We start from the raw sequence: 12,043 nt of genomic DNA, 5'->3' as shown, positions 1-12,043 counted from the left end.
CAATTTTTCACTTAATTAAATATTAAAATTACGGTATTTACGATAAATGTAATTCTTGATATGCGATTTATGTACTTCTTTGAGTTCCATAAACAATTTTCATACTTAATGGCCTTCACTACTCTTTTTTTATTTTAATATTGGTTGGTGTTTTTCTGAGTTCCTGAATTCTATCTTGTTGAACTGGATGCATCCAGATGTGACTTATTGAATTTCACAATGTTTGAATAGACAAGGTAACTTTAAAAAACAACAGAAGTTCACAATTTTAAAGGAGGAATTAGTTGGACTTATTAATTTAAAATAATAACCTCACGTCTTTCTTTCCCTACTCGTAGTCCTAGATAAAAAGTGAAGATACAAAATAAAGATGAGGGATTGGAAATAAAAATAAAAATGATCCTTATGCGGCCTTTAATGCAAATATAATAATATATCCTTCAACCAAAAAACGAAAAGGGAAAAGGTGCAAATATACCCTTTAACTTTGCGATTTAAAATAAATATATTTTTCATTAAAAGTGGTGTAAATATATTCCTATAGTTATAAAATGGTGTAAATATATTTTTTTTGCTGAAGGATGTTTTTAATCATTTAATTTATTTTTTAATTAAAAAAAAATCACATGGCTTTAAAAAAAAAGTCTATCCATTTTTTTTGAGTAGGCATATTCTAAAGCCATATGATAATTTTTTTCCTGGTGGGTTGGGTTTAATTCGCTTAAAAAAATGGGTAGATTTTTTTTTTTCAAAGTCATGGAGATATTTTTTTAAACAAATCAGACCCAACTCACCAGGAATTTTTTTTATCATGGGGTGTTAGAAAAATATGTCTACTAAAATAAAAATAAAAAGTAGATTTTTTTTTAAGCCACATGACATTCTTTTTTAATTAAAAAATAAGCTAAATGATTTTTTTTAAAATTCCGTTAGCGAAAAGGGTATATTTACACTATTTGTCTAAGGGCTGGGGTATATTTACACTATTTTATAACGACAAGGGTATATATATATACTATTTTTTTAACGGAGGTATATCTGCTTTAAATCGTAAAGTTGAGGGTATATTTGCACTTTGCCTAAAAGGAAAAACATTTATGAGTTAAATTCAAGTTTTAAAAGGCCTTCACGTATTTCTAATTGCAATGGAAGATTATTGTGATTGTTAATAATTTCTTTTTGTAATTTCCAAAAACACAATTTATTTTCTAAATAGATCATGAAATTGAGTTCTATTTAACTACAAATATTAAATATTATGATCTGCTCTTGCTTTATTTTCAAGAAGGCCATAACCAACAATAACAATTTTCACTTCATATTGATACTTATATATACGTTCTAAATGATTTACTAGTTGAGAATCTTTTACTAATGTTAATTTGCAGAAGTTAAATTTTAATAGTAATAGAATCCAAGTTGTAAATTTATAATGCCTTTTTAATATCAATTAGTTATTATGATTACGACCGAGAGGAGTTGCTCAAATAGTAAGCACTCTCTCCAAGGGAGCAAAACAGGACTTCTGGGGGAGGGATTAAAAATAAAGAGAAAAAAAGTTATTATGTTTACTTAATTATTATTCGGAAAAGGCTCAAATATGTCATTGAACTATCGGAAATGACTCATTTATGACACTCATTACTAGTTTGGCTCATTTATGCAATCGCCGTCACCAAAATGGCTCATCTATGCCATCACCGTTACCAAAATGGCTCATTCATGGATTTTTTTATTAACACTGATTTTACAATACCAGATATGACACGGCCTGCAATTAGAGGTCTACATTGTTTAATTAAATCAGCCCAATTTTAAATCCCAAATCAATAAAAAAACCCGACCCAAATTAATAAAAAAAGGCATGAATGAGCCATTTTGATAACAGTGATGACATAAATGAGTCAAACTATTAGTAAGTGGTATAGATGAGCTATTTTTGATACTTCGATGATATATTTGAGCCTTTTCTGATTATTATTTAAACCTTATCAGGGAGATTTGTATTATGTAAATGTCATAATAATGCTATGTCGGTAGTGGTTATTTTGCGTGCATTCCACTTTAAAAAGAAACAAATTAGTGGATCATTGCATTGCCCTTTTTCCGTTCCTTGTTTCATGTGTATTTACAACATTGGTTTAATCATTTTCTGTCGTCTTTACTCTTTACAACATAACGCAATACCACTATTTATTATATATCATATTCATAGGAACAAGATATTACAGTTGTTTTCTTGATCTGTCACTAATCTACAAATTAATCCCCCAAGAAAATTTAGAGCTAAGAATTTTAAAAAATGTGGTTATTTGGAAGAAAAGGAGCATCAGGGTTCTCTACTTCATCTACTGCTGAACAAGTTACTCATGGAATTGATGCTACTGGCCTCACTGCCATTGTTACAGGTTCACCACCTTTTTTATTTTCCTTCTTTGAAGTAATTTTTGTTTCTTTAAAAATGGGGTTGTTCTTTCATTTGACTCTAATTGTTGTGCAGTTTATAATTTACTTTTTATGTGGAGAATACTGTATTGTAACGAACCAACTAACAAGAAAGAGTCACATGCCTCAAATAACACTACTAGTTCTCCAGTTTGTAGTTTATGGCGATATAAAAAAGAAAACTTGTGCCTATTTTGAACTCCCTCCGTCCCAATTTATGCGATATAGTTTGACTGAACATGGATCTTTCCTAGCCCGTGTAAAGGAGAAGGGTTGTAAAGTTAGTCCAACTAGCTCTGTACAGCTTGTAAAAAAGAAAGAGAATGAATAAGATTCTCTTAGCTTACTCACAAGGATCTCATAAATTAATTGTCCACAACTGTTTATGTCTCTCTCTCTTTTTTTTTTTTTTTTTAATCTTTTTTACTGAAGGAGGGATGCAGCACCGAGGTTTATGTCTCTAGCATGACCACTTGATGAATTCTGGGGGGAAGTGGGGTAAATGGCTGATACTACTGAAAGATTCCTCTTGGTCCCTTTAGTTTGAATTGTTGTACTTATTGTGTTTGTTGGTATAAACTCGGGCTAAGTATCCAAAGCAAGGCCTTTTCCTAGCTCTGATAAAGGAGAAGGATTGTGGTAGGATGAAAAAAAAGAACAGATGATAAAAATGATAAAATAAATAAAGGGATTTTGGATAGGGTGGCCATTGTCAAAATAGTCTATATGAAGAATCGTCAGAAGAAACCTGTTTGACGGTGTTCAATATTGCTATGAAAGTGGGATAAACATAGAGGACTCATATAGCTGAATCTAACCAGCTCGGAATTGAGGTGTAGTTAATTGACTGTATTTCTTGATATAACTAATAGAAGTGGACAAGACTGTTTCTTCGTGAAGACTATTTCTTGTATTCGGGAAATGCATGAATGCTTCGTTCATCATCATCATTCCTAAACGGGAGGGAGCTACGAGCATGAAGGACTATAGACCTATTAGTTTAGTGAGGAGCATCTATAAGATCATTTCTAAGGTGATTAGAGTTAAGAAGGTTCTGGACAAAACTGTTTCTACTTCACAGAATGCTTTTGTGGAGGGCAGACAAATATTGGATGCTGCCTTGGTTGCTATTGAAGTGGTGGATTCTAGAAGGAAGCAAGGAGTGCCAAGTGTGTTGTGTAAACTCAATCTTGAGAAGCCTATGATCATGTGAATTGGGGCTTCCTAGACTCCATTATGTTACAAATGGGGTTCGGGGAAAAGTGGAGGAAATGGATCTATTTTTGCATCTCTTCGGTAAGATTTTCTGTGTTGGTGAATGGTAACCCATGTGATTTTTTTGGGAGCTCGAGGGTTTGAGACAAGGGGACCCTCTTTCTCCAATGTTGTTCATTTTAGTTATGGAAGCTTTGAGTAGGACGATGGATAGGGCTGTTGCGGGAGAGTACTTGAAGGTCTTTAATGCTGCAGTGGGGGGTACAGGGACAGTCTCGGTGACTCACTTGTTATTTGCGGATGATACTTTGGTCTTTTGTGATGCAGATGAGACTCAGCTCAGCTGGATTATTTAGGCCAAGTTCTTATATGGTTCCAAGCGGTGTCCGGTCTCAAAATCAACTTGAGTAAGTGTGAAATCATACCGGTTGGGGAGGTGCATGATATTGGAGCGCTAGCTCTAGTGTTGAATTGTAGAGTCGGGGCCCTTCCGATTACCCATCTTGGAGTACCCTTAGGTGCTTCGAACAAGGATATTGCAGTGTGGAATCCAGTTATTTTGAGCGGTGTCCGGTCTCAAAATCAACTTGAGTAAGTGTGAAATCATACCGGTTGGGGAGGTGCATGATATTGGAGCGCTCGCTCTAGTGTTGAATTGTAGAGTCGGGGCCCTTCCGATTACCCATCTTGGAGTACCCTTAGGTGCTTCGAACAAGGATATTGCAGTGTGGAATCCAGTTATTTAGAGGGTTGAGAAAAGATTAGCAGGGTGGCAGAAAAGATATTTGTCTAAAGGAGGAAAGGAAGTGCTAATTAAGAGTACTCTCTCGAGTATTCCCACTTACTATTTACTATATGTCTTTGTTTCTTGCTCGAACTGTCATCATTGAAAAATTGGAAAGGTTTCAAAGAAATTTTCTGTGGGATGCGGCGGATGGGGCAAGGAAGTTTCACTTGGTGCGTTGGGAGACTGTTACATCTCCTTAAAAATAGGGAGGCCTCGGGATTATAGACTTGAAAGCCTTTAATAAAGCTCTTTTGGGTAAATGGTTGTGGAGGTTTGGAGTGGAGACACAAGCTTTGTGGAGGGGGGTCTTAAAGGAAAAATATGGATTATAGAATGAGGGTGGAGAACTAGGGACATCGCTATGCCATTCGGGTGTGGCCTGTGGAGGAATATTTTGAAGGGATGGGATGTTTTTTGGGGAAACACCTCATTCAAGGTTGGAGGTGGGGAGAGGATAGATTTTTGGGGACATAGAAGGTGTGGGGATGTGGTTTTGAAAGATGAATTCCAGAGTTTGTACAGAATTTCTTGCCAAAGAGGGATGACTATTCAACAAATTAGGGGGATACAAGATGGAGAGTGCTTTTGGGATCTAAGATTTAGGAGGGATTTTAATGACTAGGAAGTAGTCGAACTCCAAAGATTGCTAGCCTCACTCCATAGCCAAGTCACTTCGAGCACTAATCTAGAGGCTTGGTGGTGGAAATTGGGGAATAATGGTGTGTTCTCTGTGAAGACCTTATATGAGAAACTTTTGGTTAGGGAGGAACAAGTGTTTCCATGTAATGCAATTTGGATTTCAAAAGTGTCGAGGAAGGTGTGTTTTTTACTTGGTTAGCCGCTAAAGGGGCAATTCTGACAGCAGAAAACCTGAGAAAGCGAAAGGTGGTATACGTCAGTTGGTGCTACATGTGCAAGGAGACGGGCGAGGACGTGAATCATCTTCTTCTACATTGCGGTTTGACTATGAGGTTATGGTGGGATATGTTTAGGTGGTTTGGTACTCCTTGGGTGATGCCAAATACCGTGAAGGAGTTGATGGCCAGTTGGAAGAGCGGGAGGAGGAGGAGAAGGCGAATGGGGGGGAAAGTCGTTCCACTTGCGGTGATGTGGGTAGTTTGAAAAGAGAGAAATAGGAAAGCTTTTGAATGAGTAGAGGCGAGCTTCCCCCAGTTAAGTAGTAGTCTTAGGTCCCTTATTGCTTTTTGGAGCACTCAAAAAGTTCCTGTTGTATAGATGATTGGGTGGATTTTGCAGAGAATCATATGTTTTTGTAGATGCTTTACCTTTTGGTATACCACTTGTATACGGCCAATTTGGCCTTGTTTATGAATGAAATATGTTACCTGATCCCAAAAAAAAAAACTATTAGAAGTTAAATGTGTATCAATGGCAAGAGATGATCATCTGAAAATTTATTAACAGAGTTTCAAGATTACTTTTTTGTACTTGTTGACATTTTGACTGCAATTGGATGATAGTAATTTGTCACTGGCATGGGAAGTTTTGAAATGGGGAGTCCATGATTTTTATGTTGATTTACATTAAAGAAATCAGAAAGAGATCTTTGAAATTATCAAGTTATATCGCCTGTTTCAAGAAAGAAAATAGCAGCTTATTTCATCTCATCTCCCATAAAATTCCTTGTTGTGCATGGTAAAGAGAGTGAAATCACCATCTTTCTGGAATGGAAGACTCCTATCTACTTTTCTTTTATGTTTCATAACTACTAAGAAGTTTAAAATCTACTGGTTTCAAGAGTAAGTTTATTTGAGGTAGAGCTTCGTATTGCTTTTCGGGCTTTTAAGGTCATTTGGCAATTGGATGATGATTTTCCCGATTTATAAATTTCAGGAGCATCAAGTGGTATTGGTGCAGAAACAACGCGTGTCCTTGCAATGCGAGGGGCGCATGTAGTAATGGCGGTTCGCAATGTAAAAAGTGGCGCAGAAGTTAAAGAAAATATTCTTAAAGAGATTCCTCATGCCAAAATTGATGTAATGGAGTTGGATCTCGGTTGTATGGCATCTGTTAGGAAGTTTGCATCAGAATATAACTCTTTTGGCTATCCTCTGAACATCCTAATGTAAGAAAACATTCCTTTAACTGTTTCACGGGTACAACACAAGGTCATAATTGGATTTTTGCATTCATCTTTGGTTCATTGGTATTGCTTGGAATGAACATCCTGTCCGCTCTGCTTTCCACCTGAATGCATGAATATTAAGATATTAAATACCTCTTTTATTTTTTGAAGCAACAATGCAGGGGTTATGGCTCCACCATTTATGCTTTCTCAAGACAACATTGAATTACAGTTTGCAACTAATCATCTAGGTAAATGAGTTTATACCTTATGCTTTTTTTTTAAACCCCTTCCTAGTAGTTTCCCCCCTTTTCACTCCCTTGGTGACTTGAACCCACAACTTTAAGGTTGGAAGTGGAGGGTGCTTACCACCTGAGCAACCCACTCTTGTCAGTTTATATGTTATGCTTGTTTAAGATATCTTAGTTATAGGGAGAGTATTCACGTTCACCATATACTGCCATTTCTTGACTTGTACAATACAAGGACCCCTTTTCCGGGCTTTGGTATTTCATCATTTTGTTTTGCTATTATTTTATGAAAATGGCATAATGTGCAGAGGTATAAGATCTTTACATCAATCTTTACTTGTTTTCTTACGTTTTTCTTTTCCCCCTTTTTTTTAAGAAAAATTGTTTTTCCTTAATCCGCTCTAACTTGCCCATTGGTTTTCAAGATTCCAAAAGTAGGACTTGCAAACTGTGTGATGGAGATGTTATGTTGCAATAGATGGTTGAATCTTAAATCCCATTATGTTTTTCATTGGATGTCAAAACTGAAGTGCAACTTCGAGTACCTAGTCAGCTAATGTCATGTGGACAGCTGTGTGTTTTCTTCTCTTGGGATTGTTTTGCTCTAATAGGATTGTTTCAGGAAATATCACTTGCTTTCACCAATATAAGACTATTAATGTTTTTGCAGGTCACTTTCTTTTGACAAATCTTTTGCTACAGAACCTGAAAGATACAGCTCAAACGAGCCATAAAGAAGGAAGGATTGTTAATGTTTCATCAATGAATCATCGATTTACATACCGTGAAGGAATTCGCTTTGACAAAATCAATGACAAAGATAGGTACTTTGCGGTTGCCATCTTCATATACTTACTCTTCTTCAATATATATCTTTGTTTACGTATTTACAGATTTTAAGGATATAACATGGACATAACTAAATCTGGAGTCTGAAATTGGAATTATAATATGAAGACTGGTCCAAAAACGGGGTTATATGTTACATTGGTTAAAAAATTAGAAGTTACCCATTTGTCTGGATTACACACCAATATGTGGCAAGGTTCTTTAATAATAAAAAAAAATGTGGCAAGTGCTATGATTTATCAAAAGTAGACATTATTTTGGTAAAATCGGGAACAAAAACAATATTAATTCTTCATTTAATCTTCTGCTTTTCTTGCTATACTAGGTTTTTCAATATTGCATGTCATCATTGATGCCTCAAGTTTTTGTACTTGTGAAACATGGTATTTGTTGGTTGATGAATGTATAGTTGTCAGTTTTACTTCAAAACCTGTCCTGCAAGTAGGGCAGTATAAAACTGTAAATCATAACAGCAAAACAGAATGGATAACCAAGTACCACACATTATATTCAGGATCTGGCAGTGGATACTTTCTTTGCACAAGAGGTGTGACATTAATGTTTATTTGTGTATTTCCAGTTACTCTGCAATACTTGCTTATGGACAGTCAAAGCTTGCTAATATCTTACACTCTAATGAACTTGCAAGGTATTTCAAGGTAAACTATTGTCTTCTTTGTATTGAAACTTCTCTTAATTTCTGCGACTGGTTACTTACTGAGCATTTTAATATCCAGAGGAAACATTTTATTTGCAATAATTCAGATTTTATGTCCCTATCCAGTGTTCTTCGCACCCAGTGACAGTTTCGAAGAAGAATTACTGTTTAATTTACAAGGAACGTACATTTGAACAGTTTCCACCATTATATACAAGTTTTTGTTTGTTATTAAAATGTAGGAACTAAAGAAATTCTTGGATTGCATCTATCCAATTGCTTTTGCTTTCCCTTATTTTCGAGCAGCTGCTCTCTAGCTGAGGCAGCATGTTGCTATGTTGTAGCTATATATTTTGGTTCATTCTTCACATAATAAATAGATGGATCGCCCTTTCCTGTCCTGGAAGTTGATCCCCATTGCCCACAACGGGAGTATCACAAACAATCTTGCATCCTGTGTATTATTTTATCAACATCTCAGTTTAAATTTTGACCTCGATAGTTCTCTCCAGAAGTTAGGGTGCATTGCTCCAGACAATATAAGGAGACCACAACCCATTCCTCAACCCATATGGGACTTAACACTCCCCCGTTCGCTCAAGATTGGACACTAGAGCGTGGATAACATAACACGGGGGCCCAACATTGAGAAACACAACAACAGGGTTTGATGAGTCTGACTTTGATACTATGTGAAAATAATGGATTGAGGGGAGAAAGACCATATAAGGAGAAAACAACCCATTTCCTCCACTGATGTCTTAACAGTCTAGAACCGAGTGTATTCTTAATAACCTTCCAAATAATTCTCATGATACCTTGTTTTGTTATTTGTTTTACCTGGTCAGTTTTTGCAAGAAATTTGTAGGTCTCATTGCTGAACTATATACATGAGTGACCATGTGAGACTGCAGTTCAATGTTAGCTAATTCCTCATCGGATCTATACTTGTGAGTTTCTTGTTTCCTTGATTAGGTGCCTGGATCGTCTCTCTGCTTAATAGCCCAAAAAAGATACAAAGATGACTTAATTTCCCAAAAGTGGTTCATAACTGGCTCAAGAAATCATGAATTCACCTATGCCTGTGACTAATTTAACTGCAGCTTCTATCTCAAGCCTCAACATGTGATTGTTTAGTGATCAGAGGTGGATTAGCAAGCTTACTGTTCATGTTTCTGTTATTATTAGTCGGACCGCTATGCCGCGATGATATTGCTACTATCATGTTATAGAAACTTGACTTGAGACATACCCATCCAAGGGAACATTGGCAGTCAAAAATGAAAGTATGAGTTTGTGTTCAAGAGGCCTAGGCACTTATAACATTGTTAATTCCCTGGAAGCGTCACTACTAATTCTTTTAAAATGACGTTTAGGCTACTTATCCCAGAAGGCATGCAGTCTGATGAAGTGGATCGCACTACGACTTGCTAAGCATAATCTCTAAATACTTGTCTTACCTGCGCAGGAGGAAGGAGTTGAGATAACTGCTAATTCACTTCACCCAGGGGCAATTAATACCAATCTCTTGCGTCACCAGAATTTGGTTGAAGGTAAATTTTTTAAATCTTCCATTGATTGGTTCTTATTATTCTAATGACATATTTCAGGAAATTGTTTCCTACAATGCTATAAAAAATTTATTCCAAGATTAAATTTCCTTATCCCTCAAACTATACTACCCCTTATCGGTATATGAAATGGAACAAGAAATGCAGAAAAGTAATTTCAGTCATGAACTTTAATTTAATTAATTGGTAAAGAACTTAGTAGGACAAAAACATTCATGGATATAAGATCCTTCTAGGGTGCCATACACAAGATCATGAGTTCCACCATGCAAGGCATATACAAAGTTTAGAACCTCAACATGACCTAATATCGTTGAGGTAAATGTAGTGTTTGAAGTCCTTTAATCTTGGTAATGACCTAATATCGTTGAGATAAATGTAGTGTTTGAAGTCCTTTAATCTTGGTAAATTTAATATTAGTTAATGTTTTGTTTTCGACCTCTTGCAGGCATAGTTAACTGGATCGGCAAATACTTCATTAAAGACATTCCACAGGTGGGTAGTTTCTGGCAAATATAAGATATATGACCGTCTGCGACAAGATTTTGCCTTTGCTTCCTCATATACTTGTCTCTTAATTCTAGGGAGCAGCAACTACATGCTATGTGGCTTTACATCCTCAGGTGAAGGGAATAAGTGGTGAATACTTTTCGGACAGCAATATTGCTGCGCCAACTTCTCAAGCTAAAGATGTAGAGTTGGCAAAGAAACTCTGGGATTTCAGCCTGAATTTGACAAAACCTCAATAAAAACAATGTTTAATATTGGTTTCTGCTTCCTTATCATCATTGGTTTCTGCACACCTTGACTGTTTTTGGTTGGGGTGCAGGGCAGTGGACTACTGAGAGTAGAATGATGTTTATCTTATCATATACTCAAGTGTAATTGACTATGCCAAATCACTTTATCTTGTTTTTGTACAACTATGCCGAGAAATGGAGCATATTCTTGCAGCTCAGAGAGTTTTAAGGATTCACTGGGGTCAGATAAAAATACCCAATCCTTGAGGTTTGTGCTTGAATATTTGGGCCCAAAGCATTACACCTGCCGAAAACTTGAAGTTCTTGGTAATGGAGACATGTATTCTTGACCTTCTTGATATAGCCTTATATCTTCTTTTCACCAAAAGTTCATCAGTATGCTTGTATGTGTCTGCAACTATTGTAACTTCTGTTCAGTTTCCATCTAGATCTTGTGGAGTTATATTGGATATCCGATGTTACATTTTGTACCTTGCTGAAAATGACCTATCCTTGTTTATCAATCACACATTATTTAACCACATCCAGTTCTCTCGATACGTTTCTCAAGAAACACATATGTTTCGGGTGGAATTCTTCTCCCTACTAACAAAATGATCTGGACTGAATTGTAACATATTAAATAGAACACATGTTTGCTAAGAAATAGCCCCCCTTGTTTTTCATATCCAATATGGTAGAGTTCGAAACAGCTATTTAGCAACCTGATAGAACGAAGCAACTTGATAGAACGAAAAGGGATGTAGGCTGAACAAAGGTTGTATGGACACGTATGAAGATGTTTTTGACCAGTTTAGAATAAAAATCAACTGATGGATGTTATAGCCATCATTAGTCAAACGTGCTTCTCCAACTTACACCGGGTAAAAGATGAACCCACATTCAACTTCAAAGTTAGCAATATGGTTGAAAATTGGATTAAACCGGCTTTTAGCTTTGTTGCTCGGACTCTTCAAGGATGTCAAAGGGTGAGTGTACACTACTAGAAACAGAAGTTTTTCCCACCGACATTCAGTGAAAAATTTGTGCTACAAAACATGATTTTCCCACCTCATTCCCACCGAACCATGTCCATGATTATATTTTGTATGAATTGTTATAATTTCACACCGAGAAAATGCATGTTGGTAAATAGATTTCCATTGAAACGCTAGGAAATTTTCTAATTTTTTCATGTGCAAACACTACTTTTTTTATTTTTCCCATTGAATAGCCACTAATCATTTCTCAGTGGGAAATTCAGTGAGAAGATAGAGATTTTCTAGTAGCGGTCGGATACTCCAAAAGTAGTGCATTTTTTGAGCAATCGGTGACGGGTGAGACAACATCTTTAGAGAGTCCGAGCCGCATAGGCTTTCAAGGAACCATAATACAAGATAGATAATGAGAGAGCTTTACTAAGAAAAATTACCAAAAAATT

General features: G+C 36.1%; 1 protein-coding gene across 1 annotated transcript; it reads left to right on the top strand.

Annotated features, from left to right (window-relative positions):
- The first annotated feature begins 2,038 nt into the window (after positions 1-2,038).
- Positions 2,039-11,072, top strand: LOC132030527 (short-chain dehydrogenase TIC 32, chloroplastic-like). The gene is made up of 8 exons (XM_059420190.1): positions 2,039-2,408; positions 6,302-6,533; positions 6,705-6,784; positions 7,455-7,608; positions 8,214-8,292; positions 9,760-9,844; positions 10,311-10,357; positions 10,447-11,072. Exons 1-8 carry the CDS (start codon positions 2,303-2,305, stop codon positions 10,609-10,611), a joined length of 948 nt encoding a protein of 315 aa, XP_059276173.1. The 5' UTR covers positions 2,039-2,302; the 3' UTR covers positions 10,612-11,072.
- Positions 11,073-12,043: the final 971 nt, after the last annotated feature.

Source organism: Lycium ferocissimum, chromosome 9 (assembly GCF_029784015.1).
Source record: "Lycium ferocissimum isolate CSIRO_LF1 chromosome 9, AGI_CSIRO_Lferr_CH_V1, whole genome shotgun sequence".
NCBI lineage: Eukaryota > Viridiplantae > Streptophyta > Magnoliopsida > Solanales > Solanaceae > Lycium > Lycium ferocissimum.
This window is presented reverse-complemented; position numbering and strand designations above follow the sequence as displayed.

Excerpts from the sequence above, each read along its gene's own strand:
- LOC132030527 (XM_059420190.1), top strand. The coding sequence starts at position 2,303 with ATGTGGTTATTTGGAAGAAAAGGAGCATCAGGGTTCTCTACTTCATCT. Across the intron at positions 8,293-9,759 it reads AACTTGCAAGGTATTTCAAG|GAGGAAGGAGTTGAGATAAC; the intron begins GTAAACTATTGT and ends TTACCTGCGCAG. Across the intron at positions 9,845-10,310 it reads TCACCAGAATTTGGTTGAAG|GCATAGTTAACTGGATCGGC; the intron begins GTAAATTTTTTA and ends GACCTCTTGCAG.